The sequence below is a fragment of the Nicotiana sylvestris genome, chromosome 12 (assembly GCF_000393655.2).
Source record: "Nicotiana sylvestris chromosome 12, ASM39365v2, whole genome shotgun sequence".
In the NCBI taxonomy this organism is placed as follows: domain Eukaryota; kingdom Viridiplantae; phylum Streptophyta; class Magnoliopsida; order Solanales; family Solanaceae; genus Nicotiana; species Nicotiana sylvestris.
The window spans coordinates 130,576,294-130,600,969 of NC_091068.1; the positions used below are offsets into that span (position 1 = coordinate 130,576,294).

A 24,676-nucleotide genomic window follows, 5' to 3' on the forward strand; every position below is an offset into this window, starting at 1 on the left:
TTTGTCACATCAATCGCTTGGCAGGACATAACTAATGTCGTGATGGAAATACCGAAGAGGGAAGAATTCAAGACCGTTTCTTATCGTTTTCGCTCTAAGAAATGCGGGGACTATCTGTATATGGCTAAAATTGTAGAGTCGGATTTTATGATCATTGCGGCATTCCAAAGCTTCATATGGAAAGCCCGAGACACAGTTCGAGGTTTGACCCCGAGGGTTCCCGATGTTCTACCTCGGGGTAGCAGCAAATCGGTGGTTATCATGAACGAGCGGGAAATACCCTAGGCACGTGATGGAAGCTGACAACACTTGCAAGAATAGTACCAGTCTGTACCGGACTGTTAAGTAGTTGTACCAGCTACGTTTCATTGTAATAATTATACATGTGCCATGTTGGGATTCCCTCTCCTATAAAAACGAGACCCTTGTTATTTCGTGCACACATTATATTCAATACAAGAACAAGAACATTCTATGCTCTCTAACTTAAATATATTCTCCCTTGATTTTATTGCTTATATTTATTACATTGATTACATTTATTGCATTTCATTGATTGTTCTTCATTTATTAGTCATCATTGATCATAAAGAGCCCTCATCAAAGCTTTTAGAACTGTTAGTCTTTCATCGGCTATCCACGGCCTGACGCTTCAGCTCGACCTCGAGGCCCAGTATAGGCTAGCTCGAGGCCCAGATTATTGGCTACTCGGTTTGCATAGGGTTCTATCTTCAAGTTCTTACCTTATTTTCTAGTATCACGCTTAGCATCTATTGCCTAACAACTAGCATAAAAATAAATCACGTATTTTTAGAACCACAAAATCAAAATTGTAATAACCATTTTTTAGGTAAACAGTTCAGTTGAATACCTAGAATCTGCCTATAATTTGGGTCACCGATGGCAAAAAAAAAAAGAGTTGGTTATCCACTTTCATGCACATAATTACTAAAACTCGGTTTACAAATTCACTTTAGAAGCTAGTTTTTTAAAAACAAAATAGACAACATGTAAAGTTATTTTTGTTTACTCATAAAATAGTATAATTGAATTTGTAACGTGATTTGTAAATATATGAATTAATTTAATCCAAGAATATCAAATAATTAAGAATGGAAATAAATTAATTAAGGAAACTTGAAGAAAATACAAGTCTGTCGACGGTGAAGTGAGCTCCACCGAAACCAAGAACAAGACCAGAGTATAGAATAGAAAGAATGCTAATAAAACAAAAGTAAGTTTAGCCTTTTTTTGTGTACAAATATTTCGTGGCTACAATGAGTACAAATTCTTCTATTTATAGCTATATTCAGAGGACAAGATCCCAAATCAAGTTCTTGTTTAATATGAATAAAGACCCCACATGATGGTTGCATGTTTGAGTATTAATGTAAAATTTCTTTGTAACGGCCGCTCCTTGAATGATGTCTTCTCAACCGTTATCTTTCTTTCAAGCTTTCGTCCCCAATTCCAATGTCTTCGGAATACCCTACTTGTCGTTACTGCCACGTGTCAACTCAATGAGCATCCACCTATCGTTTATCAACTTTACTCCATACAGTTTGATCCAGGATTTAAATACATATTGTGCTTCCAAATTAACATGTACTTTTTTTATAAAGCCAATCACCCAGGTTTTCATCTTCTGTGGTGTTGGGGGGTTTGGCAAGACCCCTACCTTGTCTATTATATAAACAAAAATTGCACACCGAGGGAGTCATAAACCTTACATCATGAATACCTTTTTACATGAAGAGAGGAAGAGTCTATGGGCAAAAATACATATTAGACCATTTCCTCTCACTATACACCGAATTAATTTACAAAAAAATAGATTTTTCATATCTAATTCTAAGCGACGGAACCTACCACATGTCCATGAAGAAGGGTCCTTTAGCCGCTTTTGGAAACTGACTGAAGTTCGTATGGATGATGCCTTCGTTTGATGCGGTGGCCTCTTTAGCGAACCAATCTGCCACTTGATTTGCTTCACGAAGGCAGTGGTTGGTCGTTGTTCTGCATCTTTCCAGATTATCCATTAAGTCGTGTACCTCTTTTTTCACTTTGTTATTGTCCAGATTCTTGGCTTGGAGTATGTCCCAGATCATCCTAGAGTCCATTTCCACAATGAAGTTTGAGAGTCCTTTATTTTTGCACCAGTCACACCTAAATTTGATAGCTTTCAGTTTTTTCTCACTGATGTTATTACAAAGGATGAGCATCGAGAATGCCATGACAAATCCTCCTTCTTCATCTCTAAGAATCCCTCCAATCCCTGCTTTTTCATTACAATTGTTAAAACTTCCATCTGTGTTCAACTTTAATTTACCATGGGGAGGCATTTCCCATAACACACTCTTCCATATAGGGATAGGTTTCAGGTGCTCTATCATGTCGCAATTTTTGTGCCAGTGAGTATGGGTTTTAATTAAAGGATATTTTCTGTTGATCGCAGCATTAGTGTTCCAAATAATTTGCGACTTCATCTTGTACTGGACAAATTTCTTTGCTTCTCCGAACTTGCAAGAGGTATAGCTTTTCCAAAATGTCCGGCAGATAGTAATAGGCAGAATGTGAAGGGTCATCTTATGGACCATATTCTTTGGTTTCCTCCGCTACCATTGAGTGAGGACACTACTAATGGAACCGGCTTGATGTCGGATTCCCAAAGGATTTCCAAAGAATTCCCATAAATCTCTAGCGGCCTCACTATCAATGAAGACATAATGCAAGCTTTTAAAATGAGGGATGTTACAACAGTTGCACCTTGATGCATGTTGATTGCCAAACTTCCTAATGGTGTCATCAAGGAGGAGTTTTTTTTTGAATCATCCTCCAAACAAGGAATGACATTTTATAAGGGAATACAATCATGCCACACTTTGCCCACAAGGGGGTTTCTTTGCTTAACAACTCTAACCATGTTCCAAGTCGATAAATTAGAGTAGTGCCCATTTTCCGCTTTGTCTCTGGCATGAAGGAGAGCTTTCCAGGAATGTGAGTTGCCCGAGGCAATAACTTTATAGGTTGGGTGGGCTTTACTAAAATATTTAGCTCGGAGGTAATCTGCCCATAAAGAAGGACAGGTTCTGAATCTCCACCATCTTTTGATGTTGTAAATTGCGTTGATGTTTTCCATTCTTCTAATTTCAATACCACCTTTTTCCTTAGGGACACAAAGATTTTTCTAAGAGCTCCAGTGAAACTTATTCTTGTTGCCCATGGACCCCCAAAGGAATCTTGCTAAATGCTTTTCAATCAGATTAAGTGTAGCTTTTGGAGGGCTCATGGCAAAGAGGGTGTATAAAACACATTCTTAATGATGACCACTTTACCTCCGTAGGATAACAATCTTTCTTGCCAACCACTGGTCCTCTTAATAATCTTTGCAACCATCTCCTCAAAATAACAGATTTTCTTCTTTCCGACATATATAGGGCATCCCAGATAATTGAAAGGAAATTCTTTGTCCATGAATCTAGTGGCATTTCTACAAGAAAAAGGTTTATTAACGACCAACAATTAGTGACTGGTTAAAAATCTGGTCCCTAGAAGCATACTTATATGGACCTGATTTTCTGCTGGTCCCTAACTCTCGATTTTATGCTCTTAAATGACGATGGGAGTAAATGTAGTCCTTAAAAAAATCAATAACTGGTCCCTAGTGTAATGTTGTATTGTGGTCCGGGCCGGGGCCAAACGGGTCGGGCCAAACGGATCGGGCCAAACGGGCTTGGGCTTGAGGCGGGCCGGGCTAAGGCGGTCCCGGGCCAAACGGTCCCAATGTGTGGAACCGGCCCACGACGGTCCTAAGCCCACATGGTCCCGGGCTAAATGGGCCAGGCCCGCGGGCCTAACGGGCTTTTTCCGTTTCGGGCTATTTTTTTATCTAAGGCACTTTCTTGTAAACTATATATGTATATACTAGTATAAATTGCTTATATATAGCTATATAAATATATATAGTATATATAGTATATATAGTATGTATAGTATGTATATATAAGGGTGTATTATGTGTATATATAATTATATATTGCCTTATGTAATATATATATATATATATATATATATATATATACATACACACACACACACACACACACACACACACACACATATATATAGGCTATTTTTTTAAATTTTTTTTATGTAAGGCACTTTCTTGTAAACTATATATGTATATACTAGTATAAATTGCTTATATATAGCTATATAAATATATATAGTATATATAGTATATATAGTATGTATAGTATGTATATATAAGGTATAAGGGTGTATTATGTGTATATATAATTATATATTGCCTTATGTAATATATATTGCCTAATATATATGTATGTGTATATATATATATAGTTTATATGTATTAGAGATATATATAGTGCCTTATTTATATGTGTATGTATATATATATATATATATATATATATACATACATATATAGGCTATTTTTTTTAATTTTTTTTTATGTAAGGCACTTTCTTGTAAACTATATATGTATATACTAGTATAAATTGCTTATATATAGCTATATAAATATATATAGTATATATAGTATATATAGTATGTATAGTATGTATGTATAAGGGTGTATTATGTGTATATATTATATATTGCCTTATGTAATATATATTGCCTTGTATATATGTATGTATGTATATATATATATACATATACGCACACACACACACATATATATATAGGCTATTTTTTTTTATTTTATGTATATAGGCTATTTTTTTTAATTTTATGTAAGGCACTTTCTTGTAAACTATATATGTATATACTAGTATAAATTACTTATATATAGCTATATAAATATATATAGTATATTATGGATGTAAGACCCTTAGTGAATTTAGATGGTATAAAGATACTTTTATGAGTAGAGTTATGGAACTACCCGAGAATAAATATGAGCATTGGAAAGCCAAGTTTATAGACGGCCTCCCTTCCTTATTTGCTGAAAGAGTAAGGAAAGTATTAAGGGATAGTTACGGTGAAATTCAGTATGGTAATTATACCTATGGTAAACTTATAGGAGTATGTACACAAGAAGGATTAAACTTGTGTAATGAGCTAAAGCTTTCTAGACAGCTTAAGATTGATAAGCTTAAAGAGAAATCCCAATTAGGTGACTTCTGTACCCAGTTCGGTTTACCCGGAACTTCTACTCAAAGTAGGAAGAAGAAAAATAGATATCATAGGTATCCTTACCCGGATAGCCCGTATAAGAAAAAGAGGTCTAGATATAGGCCTAAGGAAGAGCGTGATACTAGAAAAGCGCATCGGAAATCTACTCGATTTACGAAGAATAGATCAAAGAAAGATCTCGCTGATATTAAGTGTTATAAGTGTGGAAAGTTTGGTCATATTTCTTCAAATTGCAAGCTTCAAAAGCTGAAAACCTTAGAACTCGATGATGAGTTACGCGATAAGGTTTATGGCTTGTTATACACTTCAGGATCAGAATCTGACTATTACTCTGAGACTGAATCTGAAGATGAAGTTGATTTAATTGATTTATCTAATAGTGATAAAAATGTTGATACTTCTTGCACTATGTGCAAAGGTGATATTTGTACTTGTGATAGTGACAAATTTTATAAATTACAATCACAATTTCATAATTTAAATATGAAAACTATTACATCTGATAATGTAATAGAACTTTTAAAAGAAGTTACCGATGAAAAACTTCGTGAAAAAATTATTAATTTAGCTGCAAGTTCTAGTTCTAGTAGTTCAAAACCTTTTGAAAAATACAAGAACGAATTTGAACATTTTACGCCTTATTCTTTGTCTGAAATTAATAAACGACTTCATAAGTCCAGTACGCTTAGCAGAGATGCTTCTTTTGATGATTTAAAAGAAGAAATTGAAAATTTGAAAAGGGATATTAAGTCTCTTAAGCAAAATCAAATGATTTGCGATCATCGAATTACGCAAATTGAGAAAAATAATTCTCTACCTGAATTTTCGACGAAAGAAATTTCTGAATTTTCTAATGATAAAGGAAAAGAGATTTCTGATCTGACTGAAGAAAAATCTGATATGTTTTTAGGTATGATGCAAATTATTACTGCGCATAAATGGTATATTAAATGTACTATTTTGATCGATAATAATTTTTCTATAACTGATGTAGCCATGATTGATAGTGGTGCTGATGTAAGCTGCATTCAGGAAGGATTAATTCCAACTAAATATTTTCAAAAGACCACTCATTTGGTTAAATCCGCTTCTGGTCATGCTTTAGACATAGAGTACAAACTACCAAATACTCATATTTGCCAAAATAAAGTCTATATTCCTCATTTCTTCTTTTTGGTAAAAAACCAGTTATACCCTCCGATTATACTTGGAACCCCTTTTATTAATGCTATTTACCCTTTTAATAACATAGATGCACAGAGTTTTTCTGCTACTTATCAAGATAAAAAGATAAGTTATTCTTTTGTTACAGATCCCGTAAATAGAGATATTAACGCCTTGATTAATATGAAACAAAGGCATGTTGATTCATTACAATTAGAAATATTAAGCATGAATATATTCGATACTTTACAATATGTTAAGGTTCAGCAAAAGATTAAATTGATTGCTGATATATACACATATATATATATGTCACACTTATGTTATTTGAAGGCTTGTTGGATTTTAAATCATATTCTCAAGGATCGTCATACGGATCTTCATCAACTTCTCCAGTAATACAAGCAGGGAAAAGGAGTTTAATAAACTCAAAGGTTTTCCATAAAGGAGATTCTTCATCAGGTCCGTCTATACATCTGGATGATATTTCAGAAGATGATCCATTATATGGTCATCTACAGGCATATTTGGCTTCCAAAAAGCAAAGTAATATGTTTGCTTCCATCGCTAGAGATGAAGACAACGATGATATTAAGTCTTACGAAAAATTACCAAAGAAAGAAATGATATTTCTCCTAGAAAACTCTGAGATTCAGAGAAAAGATGAACCATGGAAGATATTCCAGAGATATCTGATTAATGGATTATATTACCCGGGTGAATCATATAAAATCCGCACTTATTATGAGACTATTCTAATCAGTACAGGTAGTGCAGAATTCCAGTACTTTTCGGGTTATAACACAAATGAAAACGTTTATAACTTTTCAAAAATCATTATTAAACAGATTATATCTGTTGAAGAATGGGGGATTTTAACAATGAAAGAAAGGCAGATAAGCCTTAATAAATCACCTATAAATTTTACTTATTGGGATTATATCCAAGCATTTGATAGGGTACTTTATTATAACAATGAGAGGCATAAACATACTTGGTTTATTAAAGTATGTGCAAAGATATTTACAGGACCAATCCCTAACTGGTTTTTAAATTGGTGGTCATACCACGGTCCCACAACGAAAATCCTGCCTGAACCATTCCTTAAGTTATACAAAGAATGGGCAAAAGTTTCACCATTCCTAACCGAGTTATATCACGCAGATCATATCTGTTACCTAGAGAAAATTGATCAAATTGGCTTCTTTATTGAATTCTCTATCCTATGGATTCATAAATGGACTCCTGAATTAGGTTTTACGGAGGAACAAATCTCTTGCTTATATAGGGTATTTTACAATAATTTTTGGGACAAATTGATGAAGAATGATCCCAAAACAAAAACATTATATGGACAAGAATTATTGGATTCTATTAAAACACAAATCCAAGTATACTTGTCCACTCCACAGAAAGAAATATTTGATGACAGCTCCGTCAAACATATTGCTCGAAGAATTTCGGTTCAAGACGGAGATAAAACCAAATTAGTAAATTAATATCTGGAAGAAGTAAAAAGAAATTTACTTCAAACTTTGAATCAATGTGAAAGATCAGACACATCAATACAGAGTGAAACAAGTGGCGATGATATCGCGGAAGAAGATTCACAGCCAATGCAGCCAGAAATAATATTATCTGACAAGGAGAAAGAAAAGGTGGAAAAATTCCTCCAACAAATGAACGATTTAGACAGAAGAGGACTTTGACTAAAAGCAACCGAAGACCCCACACAATAGTAGATACACTGTTCTTAACAGCAGAAACACTGTATAAGGGACCCAGATATGGGACCCAATCTACTATTTAAAGATTCTTTATGTTTTTTTTCTTTCTTTAAATAGAAGACCTCTTCATTTGAAGAGGCAAGTCGTGAGAATCCCCTCTCTCTCTAATCTCTCTCTCTAAACTCTCTCCTTGTAAAGTTTTTAGCTTATTAGTTTTGTAAATCAAGTTGAAGATTAATAGAAGTTTTGAAGTTCAGTTCATCTTCAGGGCCTTGCTTCCTGGCGTTAAAGGTATTTATTTTATTTTATTATATAGTATTTTATATACTTAGTTTCTCTCCCCAGCCGTGACTATGTCCGGCTAAACGGATTCATATCTATGTTGAAGAACTAATTTCTCTTGCATATTAACCATGAAGAATTCAGACTCTTTCAAAATATAAAGAAATTTTAATATAGTTTCTTGGCTTGGTTCCAAGATGGTGGTACAGTCGACTCTGGTACTACTCTTATTGGCTTTACCTTAGTGGCTACGTCTAGCCAGCTGTGACATTAAAGCCCGCCGAAGTTGTCAAAAGGGCTATCCCTTTCACAGTTACAAATGCTAGACACATGGGCTCAATAAGAGTATGTATCGGACCTAGACAGGCCCCTTACTTGGGTAAAAGGATAGATCCTTCCATACAGTCATTAAATTATAATAGAATTCCCGTATATTTCGAATCTTTATTGGTTGTGCGGACTACCGCCAACCTTCAAAGGTACTGAATCAGCTAGATCTGGATGGTCGTGCGGACTACCGCCCGCCTACCCTGATCCTGGAAATGATGGTATCAGAGCCTAGGAATTTTCATGGTAAATATGTAATAAATATGAAATATTCAACATAGATATGAAGCTTTTGGAATGGATCTGGGACTATATACTATATATATATATATATATATATATATATATATAGTATATACATAGGATCTGGGAGAAACAAGTACTATATATAAGGGTGTATTATGTGTATATATTATATATTGCCTTATGTAATATATATTACCTTATATATATGTATGTATATATATATATATAGTTTATATGTATTAGAGATATAATATATATACTATATCAAATTTAAACACAAAATAAATTGCAAAGAAATATTCAAGGAAATGTCTTATATATTTTACTATTACGACATTAACAAAGAATGACAATATCTTTCTTAGTCTTCCTCCCCCTAATGGAATGAGCACAACAAGTTACTAATACCACCATTAAAAGGAAAAAAACTAAGGAAGATGTGCCAAAATACAAGTTACATGTTAGTCTATGTATTATCTCTAACAAATATCATAAATCCTTGAAGGTCCGGAGGAATTTCCGTTGGTGGTGGTGGAAAAGAAGCTTGTTCATCACCGCTTCCGGGCGAAGCAGCATCCTGCGCAAGTTCCGCTAGCATTTCTTCATAAGCTTCATCTATCTTCGGTTGTGATTCTGCAAGTCCAAAATTTCTTCTTTCCGAACGGATCCAATCTCTGAAGAGTACTGATTTTTCCAAGCTTTCCCTCATAGACACTCTATGACCACCGATTTGAAGCCTCGCTTGACTGAATGCGCTCTCTGATGCCACTGTTGAAGCTTGAACACCTAAAATATCTCGAGTCATCCTTGAAAGAACCGGATAGTATTTTCGTTTGTCCTTCCACCATTCCAAAACATTGAAGGAGCCGTCGGGATTCTCTGATTCAAGTCTCTGCGACAAATAAACTTGAAGCACATTTAGTTGTGAACTATCACCAAAATTATCACCTTGAGAACCCCTGAACTCCGTCCAAGAACTAAGGGCTTTTAGGCCCGCAGTTCTTTTAGATTCTTGCGAACTAGACGAAGTAGGAGTTGGAACATTTGGTCTAGCTTGATCTAAGGCAAGTTGATAAGCATTATAAATAGTTTGAACATTTATTTTAATTGAGGCTTTTGCATATCCAAGTGTAGCAAATTCCTCAGCCGAAAGTGATAAAGCGTTATAAATTTTTGAATACCAAAAGTGAGGACCTCCTAATTTCATTGTAGGATTTAACAATGCAGCAACACCAAAAATAGGGGGATAGGGAAAAAATATTTTTTAAACTTAGCTTTCATAGAATTAATAGCTTCTTCATAAATTACTCCACCCTCTGAAAATTGAGTAAATAAATCTACAAGTGTTGCAATATAAACTAAATAGTTAGAAATAGTAGGATAATATTGGCCAGATAATTCATTTGTAGCAATATGAAATTGTTCTAAAAAGTCTACAAGCATTTTAACATTACTCCAATCTTGATTTGTAAGGTGTTCATCATCATCATCATCACCATCACCTACACGAGCATTATACGTTGCGCTTATTGGGTTCCTATATTCATATGCAACAACTAAACTTTCATACATGTAATTCCATCTAGTCGGACAAGGTTTAGGAACCTTTCTTTCTCTAAGGCCAAATTCATCACATTTTTTAAAATAGTCTCTAAGTCTACTTCTACGGTTTGAATAAAAAAGCCAATTAAGAGCCATTTTAACCTTTTCAATTTCTACATTTAAAACTTTCATACCAGCACCGACGATTAAATGGTAAATATGACAAATACATCTAACATGAAAAATATTACTAAATGCAGGATTTAGTGTAGTTGTAAGCAAGCCTATAGCATTAGTGTTACTAGAAGCATTATCCATTGAAACCGACATAATTTTATCTCTAATGCAAAAATATCTACAAATATCTGCAACTGTGTTAGCAATAAACTTACCTGTGTGGCGTGAATTAATTATTCTATAAGCAATAATGCGCTTTTGCATTATCCACTCCTCATCTATCCAATGACTTGTAACAGTTAGATAATCACAGTCATTACCACTTCTACCAATATCAGTAGTAATAGCAATGCGACAATCTATATGAGTAAATAAATAGCGCAAATATTGTTCATATTCATGTTTATATTTATAAATATCGCTCTTTACGGTTGCGCGAGGCCATCCTTTATAAGTAGGATTAAAAACTCTTCTAATATAATGCACAAAATGAGGGTTAGAAGGAAAACTATAGGGTAAGCACATAACAGTAACCATTTTTGCCAATTCTTCACGATCTTTATTTGGATCATAATATAAAATGCCACCGGTAACAGTGTTAATTCCCGGTTGAACTAAATTTGAACCTGAACTAGGGTTAACCGTACTATCTACACTTGTCCCCTCTTGCGCAGTTTTCATTTGTAAAAATCTAGCTTTATCTCTAGGGTGTTTCAATATGTGTCTAGTCAAACTGCTCGTACCGCTACGGTCTCCAGTAAATTTATGAACTAGTTGAGACCCACAAGTGTTACACTTAGCCTTATTTTTTTCTCTTAGTTGAGTAAAAAAATGCCAAACAAGAGATGTTTCGGGCCGTTTAGAAGGTTGTCTATTAAAAGTAGGGGTTACTACAGGAGGGTCAGGCGGGGCATCAGTTGGGTTATTAACAGGACTAGTAGGTGTATCATCTAAATCCGGTTGCGTTTCATCTAAATCATCATTTTCAAAGATAATTTCATTAGGATAAAGATCATTCATAACTTCTTCATTTAATTGTTGACCCGGTGCAACATCATGGCAAAATTGACTATCGGAAAATTGAAAACAAGGGTTATCACTATCAAGAATAATAGGTGGAGGAGGACGGGTAACAGGTCTGGGTCGGGGAGCCGGGGGAAGAGTAGTAGCTTGGCTACTAGATTCACCAATTTTAGATTTTCCCTTACCCTTACCACCAAAAATATTTTTCAAAGAAAATGCCATATTAATTATAATTGTACGAAATAAAACTAACAAAACTATAATATTAAAACTTAAGAGTTGGAACGCGTTTACCGAATTGACGAACAACTTCTTGAAAATTGAATATCGTTGAAGACTTGAAGACTTGAATACTTGAATACTTCAATTCACCAACTTCACAATTTTTCACGAAATTGCAATAATAAAGCAAACAATTATAGAAGAAAATTAGAGAGAGATTGATGATTTTGTGAGTAAAAATGAAAGAATGGGGGTATTTATAGTTGAGAATTTGGAAAAAGTGTAATTATAAAAAGTTTGGGGTTAAAGCAAAGTTTGGGGGCCAAATGACTATTTTTTAAAGTGGCCAACGGATAAATTTGAAGGCCAACGGCCCGTTAGGCCTGGTTGAACCGGCCCAGGCCCGCCTGCCGGTCCCGGGCTTAACGGTCCTCGGCTCACGGGCTAAATGTCTTGAACCGGCCCACCACGGGCTTTTACACCACTAGAGCCCAGGCCCGGTTGAACCGGCCCGTTTGACCCGCGGTCCTGGACCGGTCCCGGGCCAGGCCCGGGCCACAGTACAGCCTTACCCTAGTGCTCCATATTGAGCGAGAGTGAGCATCAACTTAAATTAATTCTTAAAAAGAATTACATATAATTAAATTAAAAAAATACTAAAGTATTAAACAAAAACACCTCAAACCTAATAACTCCATGTGTCGAAATCCATAATCTCTGGTGCCGCCGTCCGCTTCCCCTTAGGCAGCGAACGAAAACTAGGGGTTGATTTTGGTAATTTTCTTAATTTTCCTTGTCTCTTTTTTGTTTGTGTGTTGATTTAGAGCTATGTAATTAGGACACCGTCAATGTTTTCTAATATCTCTATCCGGTGATTTTTTTTCTAATACCAATTCAAAAATTCCCTTTCATTTAGTGATTCCCGCTCTCGTTTTACTATTCTTTTGATCTTTCAAGCGGGTATAATCGTATGAGCCATATAGGTGATTTTTTGTATTATAATATCTTGAATTGAGGTTATCTGTGAGATTACAATCTCGATTTTTGTATGTTCTCCAAATCTTATGGGGTTTTTATTCTTTAGGGCTTGCAAAATGGTTTGTTTGAGATGTAGATGATGTTGTAGTGGGATTTAGAAGCAACAAGACAATTGTCTTTGAAGGCGTGAACATACAGTAGTAGGAAAAGAGAGCCAGGGTAGATGTTTCAAAATCAAGGAGCTTCTTCAAAAAGTTGTAGTCTTATTGCAATATTGTGTTGGAGAAATATTGAATGGCAAAACCAGCAACATTGAACCAGGTAATTAGAATTGTAGTCTACTATTGAATCCTAATTTTGAGATATCTTTGTTTTCTAATTTCTATTTGTCTTTAAAATTTGAGTTCACAAACATATAGTTAATCAGTAGAAGTGATAAAAGAGTTATATGAGAGACATTCTGAGTTAACAGGTGTAAATTTTGTAGAGGATGGAGGTTAGAGTTGTTGAGAAATTCAAGGATATACCCTAGTGTTTTTAGAATAACTGACAGAGAAAGAGTAGTAAAAATTTATATTAAAATATACTATAATTTTCTCTTTATGAACTTTAAAGTTATCCTATCCTAAGAGGGAATATTGAAAATCAGCCCAGTTTAAAGGAGGGCAATTCTCAGTTCAATTAAATACATATTATTTAGACTTATATAATATTTTTGGTTGTTAAAATTCTCAGCTCAATTAAAGGCTTTCTACAAACTTTTCCATTCTGTGTCTCATCTACATTTGCTTGCATTAGATGTGAAATGAGCTACTGGCACTCTTGGCAATTGTGTTGGAGTTTGATTCATTTTTTTGATATGTTGGACTCTAGTCACACTGGTTCAGTCTTATAAATAAGGATCAGGGGATGGGACATAAGAAGATAAGAAACTTTGTGGTTGGGTAGCCAAAATTAAGTAGGACCAGGTTTAGCAGCAAAAGTTTTCTCCTTTTGGATGCTAGTATTGAATATAAATTCTTGAAGCAAAGGCGAACTTGACCAATTGAGTACTTGAGGCAGAATGATTAAACTTTAAAATATGTACATTATGCATTTTGCAAGTTTGCACCTCTAGGTGTTCTAATCCTTAGAATAGGTTAGGTGAGTGCACCCTTGTCAAATTGAGATTTTGTGATTGATATGAGTTGTTTATTGAACGATCTAATTTTTTGATCCTTTTAAACAACTATATTTTTCTTCTTGAAGTAAATGGAGACTATTAAGTATTAATTTTTAGCCTGCACTCATAGAATATGTCAAGTTATTTATTCCTTTACCAATTTCTTTATATGTTCTCTTGTTTTTTTTTCTAGTTTCCTGTGTTTGGTAAACAAAAAAGCTTTCTTGTCAATGGAAATTCAGTGGGGATTCACCTCATAAAAGCTTTCTCTTGTTTGCTCTGTTGTGATATCATTATTACTTTGGTAGTTTCAGTCAATTGTGTGTTGTCATTTTTCTTGGGGTCTTATTTATGTAATTTGGTTGATATCTAGATCTCAAAATTGTTGATTATAAAGTTAACAACAACTTTACTCTTTCATATAATTGAGCTTCTTGAAGAGGCAATGAAGAAGTCTCTTCTCCTTAAATTGTTTGGATGAGTTTAGTCAATATCATAGGCCATGAGTTTGTGCTTTAGTAACTTGTGTATTTAGTACATTCTAGCTTATATTTTATTTATTAAATAGGAATTCATTGTCAAGCTCTAATTATATTTGATTACTTGACTAATTGAGTTGTGAAAGTATATATTGTTACTTGGAAAATGCATTTTATAAATAAGGATAAGTTATTTTATATTAATCTGTATTTGAAAAATATAACAGGGTTATGTACGAAAATGACATGTTTAAAGAGAAGGAACTATGCAATATTCAGCTGCTACTCTCCATTTATGTTTTCTTTTAGATATTTAATCCGATCCTTATAATTTTCTAAAGAGAAATTACTTTTTATTGTTTACAGGGTTTGAAAAGTTGAGGTTACAATTGAAAATGCGAGTTTTGAAGACTTCGTACAAGTTGAGAACATGGTTAACAAGCATTTTACTAGGCAGTTAGGATAATATTATATATTTGCCCAGAGATTGTGTAAACAGTAGGGGTGATATATGCATCCTGATTATATAATTAGCAATGGGATATTAATATACTTTTGTAATTAATTACCAACTTTATATTTGTAAATGCATATTTGGATGTGAAAGAATGATTTTGTTGATAATTTCGTTTATGTTCATGTGATTATCTATATTGATAATTGTATAATTTCAAATAGAAATGACAGGAAAAGATTCTTTAAGGACCAGATATTATTATATATAACAACCTATTAGGACCAGTGGAAGGTTGCTAAAATGTTCTAGCGACCTATTGATCTATGCTTAAGGACCAGAAATCTAGTCCCTAAAAGTATTTTAGGGACGAGAGAATTTTCAGTCGCTAAAACACTTTAAGGATCAGTAGCTAAAGCTCGTCGCTATTGACCTTTAGCGACGGCGCCTATAACGACGGGTGGCGACCAGGTTTTGCTGGTCGCTAATTACATTTAGGGACCGAAATTATACTTTTAGGGACCATTTTTCCCTTCGCTAATGATCTATTTTCTTGTAGTGGATCTGATTCTATTGATTCTCCCTGAAAAAACTTTGTTTGCATTAAGCTTCTGGCCCGATGCCCTTTTATATTTATGAATTTGCTCCATTATCAACCTGATCATCTTGTTATTCCCAGCTGAGAAAATAATAATGTCATCTGCATAAGCTAGGTGAATAATTTGAGGTCCTTTCGCTGGCATGGTGAACAGAGTGAATTTTTCATTCTCGTGAAGTTTGTTGAGCAACCTAGTCAATACTTCTGATCCCAGGATGAATAAAGATAGAGATAGAGGGTCTCCCTGTTTTAACCCTTGAGAGGAAGTAAAGAATCCGTTTCTGGTGCCATTTATGATAATGGAATACCACACATTGGATATAAGATTTCCAATCATGTTGATCCATTTCTCGGAGAATCCTAATTTCCTCATCACCGCATTAATGAACTCCGATGACATCCTATCGTAAGCTTTTTCCATATCTAGTTTAATAACAATATTTCCCCCTTGTTGTAGTTGCTGGTACTTTGGACAATTTCCTAAGCTAGAAGGACATTTTCCGTGATCAATCTATCTTTAACGAAACCGCTTTGATTATTAGAAATCAGCTTAGGCAGAAGCGGATTCAATCTCCTAGAAAGGATTTTAGATATGATTTTGTTATAGACATTTCTAAGACTGATAGGTCTTAGATTATAGAAAGTCTTCGGAGCATCAACTTTGGAAATAAGGACTAAATAAGTGTGAGAGTAATACTTAGTGAGTTGAGCACCAAAGAAGAAAGCTTGCACAAATCGAACGATATCCTCTTTAATTATATGCCAGCAACTCTGATAAAAAGCCCCATTGAAACCGTCCGGGTCAGTATCACTATCACTGGAAATATTGAAGATTGCCTCCCTTATTTCCTTTTCTGTAGGCATATTGGTCAGGAGTTCATTTTCTTCATCAGTAACAATATTAGGGATGCATTCTATGATATCCATCTTGTCCACCAATTTTTGGAAGATTAAAGAGCTTCTCATAATGTTTAATAGCAGCCTTCGTAATCTTTGCTTCACTTCTAATCTACTTCCCTCTATGGTTTTTGATTCTATGGATCTGAGTCTTCCTCCTCCTTTCTCTAATAACATTGTGAAAGTATTTTGTATTACAATCACCTTCCTTAAACCATTGAATCTGAGCTTTTTGTTTTAATAGTGGCTCCTGCATAGCTTGCCATTTAATGTACCCTGCTTAGCCTTTGTTGAGGTTTTCTCTGCTCGTCTCTGAATTACACACTTGATCAAGCTCATCTAAAGTTTCCACTTCCTTTTCCCACTTGATCACCATATCATAAACATTACCAACGTTTTCTCTGGACCATTTTGATAACTTGTTACTAAGAATTTTCAATTTTTGATGCAGTCTCCACATTGGATTACCTGGAACATGTGTGTCCCAAACTTCTCTAACCAAGTCGTGGAAGCAGGGCTGCTTAATCCAGAAGTTAAGGAACCTGAGATAACTGATTTTCGTCGTTTGGTTGTCCTTACTTTTGAATAATAGAGGTCTATGGTCGGAGCCCGACCTGTTGAGATGTTTGACAGTGTAGTTATGAAAATTGTGAGCCCGGGTGTCATTGATGAAGATTCTATCCAGTCTCTTCCAGACTCTTTTCCTTTGTCTCCAATTATTACACCACGTATATTTAGGACCAATAAATCACATGTCTACTACCTCACAGTAATCCATACAATTAGAGAATTCGAAGCTTCTAGAAATTCTATGAGGATTACCTCCCAATTTCTTATCTGGATCCATAATAACATTGAAATCACCCCCAATACACTATGGACTGTTGATGATTGAATATGTATCTTCAAGACTGTTCCAAAGATCTTTTCTTTCCTTAGCAGTACATTTGGCATAGACCACTGTTATGTTGATCTCCTTATTATGTACAACATTAGTGAGATTCATAGTGAGCTGTTGTTCTTCATTGGCTAAGATAACAGAATTATAATCCTGTTTCCAAAAATACCAAATCTGCCCGTTTGTGTTAGCTTGCTAGTGTTGAAATCCCAAGTATCTCATATAACCTTCAATCTTCTTCTTGTCGATAAAAGGTTCCATGATGGCTACAAAGTCTATGTTGTTGATGTGATACAAATTTTTTAATCTAGGTAAGGCTTTCTTAGTCCTTACTCCCCTTATATTCCATATAATTGCACTAATCAAGGAAAAAGATGGGGTGGATCAACTTTGACTCTTTCCCCTGGAGGAAAGGTTCATTTTTTCTTTGTTTTTTCCATTTTTCCTATTTCTGCTTCTACCTCTTTTAACATGTGATATTCCGTGTCTGTTGGAAGCCTCTTTTAAATGAGCTTCAGCCGGATCATCAGGTTGTTTGTTGAGAGTTTCATCACTATTATTTGATATAGACATGTTAGAATTCCCAGTTCCTTCCTCAATCATCTTGCCATGGTTTTGTATCCTCTTCTCCTCAATGTTGTATCCACCAAGGTCAACCACAACTTGAATTCTCGGATGTTTTTTGATTTCTGATGGTAAGGAATCTGACTTTGTATTAGAGCTTTTTTGGTTACTGTTTGGTTCTCTCATATTGACACTCTCGTAGTCATGACATTGCTTCGTTGAATTGTTTCCAGTTCTGCTTATTTCAATCTGTTGGTTTCCCTCTTCTTTATTGTCATTGCTATTCTCACCTTCACTGGGATTGCTTTCATCCACCTTTTCAATAGTATCCGACTTGGCATTGGAGGTCAATTTCCGAGTGTTTACTATATTCATCAACTTATTGTTCTCCATCACTCCTAGATCCTTGACGCTATCTTCAATGACAGCATTTGTAGCTATTGTATTACCTCCAGTAGCAATCTTAGAAGCATTTTTCCTATTCTTTTTCACCACAGGTTTGAACATTACAGAACTTCTCTTTTTGGGCATTGTTTTCTTCTTCTTCTTCTTCTTCTTCTTCTTCTTCTTCTTCTTCTTCTTCTTCTTTCTGCCCTCTTTCTTATTCTGGACATAGGCAGTGCTAGGTTCTTTCTTCTGGACCTCGATAGGGGACTGTGATACATTGTTGTTCTGCGCTTCATTTGCTCTTACCACGTACTTTTGGACAGTATCTTTCTTGTTCTCATTCTGTTTTCCTTCAGCAGTTTTGTTGGCTTTCTTTTTCCTATTACTCTTAGTGTTATAAACTTGCCAATTCTCCTCTTGATTGCCTTCATCTGTTTTCAATTCTTGACAATCATTGCTTTCCTCATTTTGTTTCCCTTTACTTGATTCCCATGTTTCTGCCATCTTTTTTTTTTATTTTCCTCTCCTTTCTTTTTTTTCAACTACCCAACAATTAATCAAGGAATGTCCTATCTTCCTGCAATGTTTGCAATATTTAGGGACATTCTCCCATTCGATTTTTTGAACATAGCCATTTAGAGGGATGTTCTCATCTTCAACTCTCACAAATACAGAGGTATGTAGGGGTTTAAGTAAATCAACCTCCACTCTCACCTTGGCCATACTTTGTCTTGTTTTGGATCGTGTAGCAACGTCTAGCTCTAGCAGAGTTCCTGCTGGACCTATGACTTGCTTGGCATATTGCCAAGTATGCATATGGAAAGGTAGTTCCGACAACAGTGCCCAAACAGTAGCGATCGGCAAATCTTCATCCGGTTTAAAAGTCGAAGTCTATTTTGGTATCCACATTTGAGTGCCTCCGATTTCCACCACCATTTTGAATCTTATCACATCAAAATCTTCATAATTTGTAAAGTCCAAGAACACATTAATTTTATCATAGACCCCAATTTTGACTGTGCCTTTCAAAGCAATTTTCTCAGAGAATTGAGCCCTAATTTTATCAACTTGGGGTCTTATCTTTAGAAATCTTCCAACCAGTGTCCTTTTGCATTCCTTCGCCATCACACCATAGTAGTGTTTAGCTTTGAATATAACTGCTGGCATTCCATTGTGGGTGATTCTTCTTGCAATTACCACAACGGCTGCATACAGTTTCTTTCCTTGAATTGCTCCATGGGGGAGCTTCACCGCATCAGGGGGGTTGTTTTGGTGTTCCAGACGCGCCGCCTGGCCACCGTCTGGGGCCTCCATGGGTGGCTCGTGATGTTCACAGAGTTAACAGAATATAGTCGTTGAGGGGTTTTAGTTTTAGAGAGAGAATTTTTTAAATGTTCTGATAATTAACATGTACTAGAAACTATGAACTAGAGACTATAAACTACAGTGGAAAATATTGACTAAAATGTAAGGCAATGAATATAATATTGATAGGAAATTGCTTTGCACAATTTACTTCAATACAATCTGATTTCTACGAAGATACCGCTACAAAAACTACCGCGTCCTTCAAACTCAAAGCAACAATAAAACACGGCCTTTCCTACTATTCAATCCGCTTTCGCTTACCAATTCTACAATTCCCTTCACACACAAATAACATACACACATTAAACCAAAGACTGAACAAACACCTATATATATTCCTCTCCTCTGATCAACAAAGAATATATCATTTCATCTCTACTATTGTAGCCTATAGTACACCAAAGGAACAAAGAAATACTATAGTCGGTAACTAATTTTTCATTCTTGATGGCAGAATCCCACTTGAACGGAGCCTATTATGGACCCTCCATTCCGCCACGGTCGAAAACCTACCACCGCCATGGCCGTGGCAGCAGCTGCAACCCATGTAGCTGTCTCTTCGACTGCCTCTGCAATTGTTTTTTCAAAATTATCTTCACCCTTCTGATCATCCTCGGAGTCATTGCATTAGTACTCTGGCTCGTTCTTCGTCCTAACAAAGTAAAATTCTACGTGACCGATGCTACATTGACTCAGTTCGATTTGTCCAACACAAACAACACTGTTCACTATGATCTTGCTCTCAATATGACTATTAGAAACCCAAACAAGCGTATTGGAATTTACTACGATGCGATTGAAGCTAGAGCTATGTATCAAGGGGAGAGATTTGCCAGTACGAATTTGGAACCATTTTATCAGGGTCACAAGAATACTAGCAGCTTGCATCCGGTGTTCAAAGGTCAGAGCTTGGTTCTATTGGGAGACAGAGAGAAATCCAATTATGATAATGAGAAGAATTTAGGGGTATATGAGATGGAAGTGAAGCTTTACATGCGTATAAGGCTTAAGGCTGGTTGGATCAAAACACACAAAATTAAGCCAAAGATTGAGTGTGATTTTAAGGTTCCTCTGGAGACTAATGGCAGATCATCATCTGCTAATTTTGAGGAAACCAGATGCCATCTTGATTGGTAGTTTTCTTCTATTTTGATACCATTAGTGATCGTCTTCACATTTCGATGGAGCTTGTTTCTGTTTCTTCATTATTGTTTTTTTATATATTTGGATTTGTTGTATTTTCTGATCCATTCTTTGGTTATTAGCAAATATTCTTGATTATGGGATTTCTATCCCTTTTGTTTTCCGGCGTTTAGTTTTCATTGATATACATGCATGCTACCATCTTGTTATATTTGGATATGGTTGTACATAAATAAATAATGAGTTCCCATATATTTTTGCTGATTTTCCTTATTCCAGAAATTCTTTTTAGTTTTTATCACGAGGATACTTCAGTTTGTTTATTTAGTTTAGAAGTTGATTAGAGTGTACGGGCCACGGGGGCAGGTATGCTAAGAAGATACTAACTCCAATTTGTTATGTTGTTAAATAAAAAGTTGACGTTTTCCATTTACAAAGAGAATATAAAGTAAACGCCAAGTTGCACGTTGGATAGATAACTATATACTTATATTGGTCCCTCGAATTGGCAATTTGTTTCTCTTGGAGTTCAATAATTTGAAAATTCAGCTCTCTATTTCCCTCTGGGTGAATATGTTGCTAAAAATTAAACACTCTAGATCTCTCTCCTACTCCTTTTTATTTTTATTTTTTATAATAATAGTGTCTGAAACAGATTGTGCGTACCTCAACTAGTTATACCGGCTACTTACAATTTCCTCCTAACATATGTAAAATTTGAACTTGAGACCTCATAAATTCTCTCACTACTCATTCTTCCTTGTAATATTTTTTTAATAAAATTGCCCAGACAACCGTCTAGGTTGTGTTGTATTCAAAACAGCGTAAGAGGGAGGTTAGACCTGACCTCACAAAATACAACAACGGTGATGCAATCACCCCAAAAGAAGGACATGAAGTTCATATATATACACCCTCCTTCCTAAGACCTATGAACAAAATTAGCTAACAAAGAAATTAGATTTTTCATACTTTGTCCTTATACTAGGAAGTTGCCATTTATCAAGGAGAAAGAGTTCTTTTGCATTGCTAGGCAAATCTTGAAGTGAATGATACACCCTTCTCTGATTTGTGGTTGTAGCCAATTTAGCAAGACAATCTGCTACCTGATTTCTCTCTCTGAATCAGTGCCTGACCGTAGCTTTAGTTTGTTTAATAATGAGGGAGGCTCTGTCTATAACCTTTTTAATCTTCATGTTGTTAGGATTTCCATCCGTGAGCATATCCACTATGATCTTTGAGTCGAGTTCGATATAGAAATTAGTGTACCCATTATGACTACACCATTCCCCTCCAAACTCTGTTGCTTTAGCCTCTGCCATGGTATTATCATCACAGCTGATAGGAATAGAAAAAGCCGTAATAAGTTCCCCTTGACTGTTCCTGACCACCCCTCCGATGCCTACCTTAATACTTTCTTTGCAAAAGCTTCCATCCGTATTAACTTTGACAGTGCCAGGTAGAGGAGACTCCCATGTAACTTGTATCCATTTCTGAGATGGTCTGAGTCTCTCGACCTTATCACATAATAGGGGCCATTCTATCTGAGTGTAGTCACCTGGTACCATGTTGGAGATAGCCACTTTCAATGTCCATGTGATTTGGTGTCTCATCGAGTTCAGCTGAAACTTCTTCTGTTTTCCATATCTGCATGCATTTCTTTGTTTCCACAGTTCCCATCATATGATTGTGGGGGCTATCTGAAGCATTTGATTGTGCACTTTATTGTTGGTCGTTGTCTCCCAGCATCTTTTGAAGGTAGCAATAATAGGCTCATGCTGATGTTTGATTCCAAACGCATTTCCTATGTTGTTCCATATGAAGATGGCAGCTTCACTACTATTAAAGATATGTTGGACTATTTTTACCTACACAGAAGAACAACAAGAACATCTGGAAATAATATTAGTACCAAGCCTACAAATAACATCATCAAAAGATAGTCTATTTTGAAAATTCTCTAAGAGATAGAGGACATTTTAAAGGGGAGAGAATTATGCCAGATTTTGTTTATGAAGATATTCTTCTGTTTCTTGAATCTAATAGAATGTCATGCTGAGTTAGAAGAAAATCTCCCATCATTAGAAGTAGTCCAAACAGGGAAATCATCCTCATTTGCGTCTCCTATATCCAGTTGAGCAATACTATCCATAATATGCACGGGGAGAACATCGTTTAGTTTGACAATATTTCATTCTCTATTAATTATGAAGTCTTTCACATGTACTTTAAAAGATCTCCCACTACCTTTTAATATGTTGGCCAATGCACCTTTACCTGTCCAGTTATCCCACCAAAAGCTACAATTACCTTTCTGTATTTCCCATATAATATTTTCCTCGGCTTTGTCTCTGATTTTGAGCATGTTTCTCCAAATATGAGAATCAGTAGGATTTGGCTTTTTGTTCACTGGATGGGCTCTTTTGCAATATTTATTCTTGAAAAAGTTGGTCCATAGGGAAGGATGAGTTCTGAATCTCCACCATCTTTTAATGCTAAGTATATCTATGATATCCTCCATTTTTCTGACATCAGCTCCTCCCTCATCTTGGGAGAGACAAAGATTATTCCATGAAGACCAATGATATTTGTTTTTACCTTCATTTGTACCCCAGAAGAAGTTTGCAAAGTGTTTCTCCATGAGCTTAGTAATTCCTTTAGGAGGGTTCATAGCAGATAGGATGTATGTGGGGAGGGATTGTAAGATATGTTTAATCAAAATCATTCTCCCTCCAGAGGACGTCATATTGGATTGTCATCCACTAAGTTTCTTGACCACCTTAGAGAGCATACCGTAAAAAAGATTGCCAGTATTTCTCCCAAAATAAATGGGGCATCCCGGATAAGAGAAAGGGAAAGGCTTATCCATATAGCCTGTAGCATTCTTAATTCTATTGATTCTTGCAGCACAAGTATGAGGGGCTGTAATAAAGAAGCTCTTATCATTGCTAACTTTCTGCCTAGAAGCCTTTTCATACCTGTCAATAGCCTTTTTAATTAACTTGAGAGTCATGTTGTTTCCACCACATAATATAACAATATCATCAGTGTAGGCTAAATGATTGATCATCGGACCTCTCGGATCCATGCTAAAAGGAGTGTAGCCAATAAAATCATTTAGAGCATTTAGAGATCTAGAGAGAACCTCAGCTCCAATAATAAACAGAGAAGGGGATAAGAGATCTCCCTGTTTGAGGCCTTGAGTAGATGTGAAAAAACCTGTTCTAGCCCTATTGATAATGATGGAGTACCATATATCTTGTAGAAGTCCCCAGATTTTATCAATCCAATTTTTAGAGAAACCAAATTTCCTCATAACTGCTATCAGAAAGGTCCAGTAAATTCTATCATAAGCTTTTGCCATGTCAAGTTTTATAATAACATTGCCTCCTCTGTTCTTCTTGTTCACGCCCTGAGCAATCTCTTGAGCTAAAAGGATATTTTCAGTGATCAATCTTCCTTTCACAAAGCCACTTTGATTCTCTGATATAAGCTTCCCAAGAATAGGATTCGGCCTTCTGGAAAGGATCTTGGAGATAATTTTGGATGTAAAGTTACTCAAACTAATAGGTCTCAAGTCCGAAAAACTATTAGGGGAGTCAACTTTAGGAATAAGAACTAAACAAGTATGAGAAAAAGATTTAGTGAGCCTTCTGCCATTGAAAACATCTTGAACAAAATCAATGATATCCTCCTTAATGATATCCCAACAGGATTAAAAGAATTTTCTATTATATCCATCCGGCCCTGCTGCACTGTCAGGACTCATGTTGAAAACAACATCTCTAACCTCCTCTGTGTCAGGAATGGCAGTGAAACTTTCATTATCTGCATCAATTACACATTGAGAAATACAGTTGATGATGTCATGATCATTG

General features: G+C 35.4%; 4 protein-coding genes and 1 long non-coding RNA gene across 5 annotated transcripts; 2 read left to right on the top strand and 3 right to left on the bottom strand.

Annotated features, from left to right (window-relative positions):
- Positions 1-12,536: 12,536 nt before the first annotated feature.
- On the top strand, positions 12,537-15,113 carry LOC104231898 (uncharacterized). Its single transcript, XR_712198.2, has 3 exons — positions 12,537-12,644; positions 12,955-13,169; positions 14,856-15,113. It is a non-coding gene; the product is annotated as an uncharacterized lncRNA (long non-coding RNA).
- A 375-nt stretch (positions 15,114-15,488) lies between these two features.
- Positions 15,489-15,962, bottom strand: LOC138883734 (uncharacterized mitochondrial protein AtMg01250-like). The gene has a single exon (XM_070164441.1). The coding sequence runs from the start codon at positions 15,960-15,962 to the stop codon at positions 15,489-15,491; it is 474 nt and encodes a 157-aa protein (XP_070020542.1).
- Positions 15,963-16,718: 756 nt separating this feature from the next.
- LOC138883735 (uncharacterized) lies at positions 16,719-18,791 on the bottom strand. The gene is made up of 2 exons (XM_070164442.1): positions 17,808-18,791; positions 16,719-16,955 (listed from the first exon to the last, which is right to left on the bottom strand). The coding sequence occupies exons 1-2, from the start codon at positions 18,789-18,791 to the stop codon at positions 16,719-16,721; spliced, it is 1,221 nt and encodes a 406-aa protein (XP_070020543.1).
- A 1,311-nt stretch (positions 18,792-20,102) lies between these two features.
- On the top strand, positions 20,103-20,832 carry LOC104231897 (NDR1/HIN1-like protein 10). The gene has a single exon (XM_070165594.1). The coding sequence runs from the start codon at positions 20,103-20,105 to the stop codon at positions 20,790-20,792; it is 690 nt and encodes a 229-aa protein (XP_070021695.1). The 3' UTR covers positions 20,793-20,832.
- Positions 20,833-22,848: 2,016 nt separating this feature from the next.
- LOC138883736 (uncharacterized mitochondrial protein AtMg00310-like) lies at positions 22,849-23,544 on the bottom strand. The gene is made up of 2 exons (XM_070164443.1): positions 23,076-23,544; positions 22,849-22,922 (listed from the first exon to the last, which is right to left on the bottom strand). The coding sequence occupies exons 1-2, from the start codon at positions 23,542-23,544 to the stop codon at positions 22,849-22,851; spliced, it is 543 nt and encodes a 180-aa protein (XP_070020544.1).
- Positions 23,545-24,676: the final 1,132 nt, after the last annotated feature.

Coding starts and splice junctions, on each gene's coding strand:
- LOC138883734 (XM_070164441.1), bottom strand. CDS start 15,962: ATGGAAAAAGCTTACGATAGGATGTCATCGGAGTTCATTAATGCGGTG.
- LOC138883735 (XM_070164442.1), bottom strand. CDS start 18,791: ATGGCAGAAACATGGGAATCAAGTAAAGGGAAACAAAATGAGGAAAGC. Junction 16,956..17,807: donor ACAGACACGGAATATCACAT/GTTAAAAGAGGT, acceptor TGGATTAAGCAG/CCCTGCTTCCACGACTTGGT.
- LOC104231897 (XM_070165594.1), top strand. CDS start 20,103: ATGGCAGAATCCCACTTGAACGGAGCCTATTATGGACCCTCCATTCCG.
- LOC138883736 (XM_070164443.1), bottom strand. CDS start 23,544: ATGACGTCCTCTGGAGGGAGAATGATTTTGATTAAACATATCTTACAA. Junction 22,923..23,075: donor TTGGTGGGATAACTGGACAG/GTAAAGGTGCAT, acceptor AACTGGATATAG/GAGACGCAAATGAGGATGAT.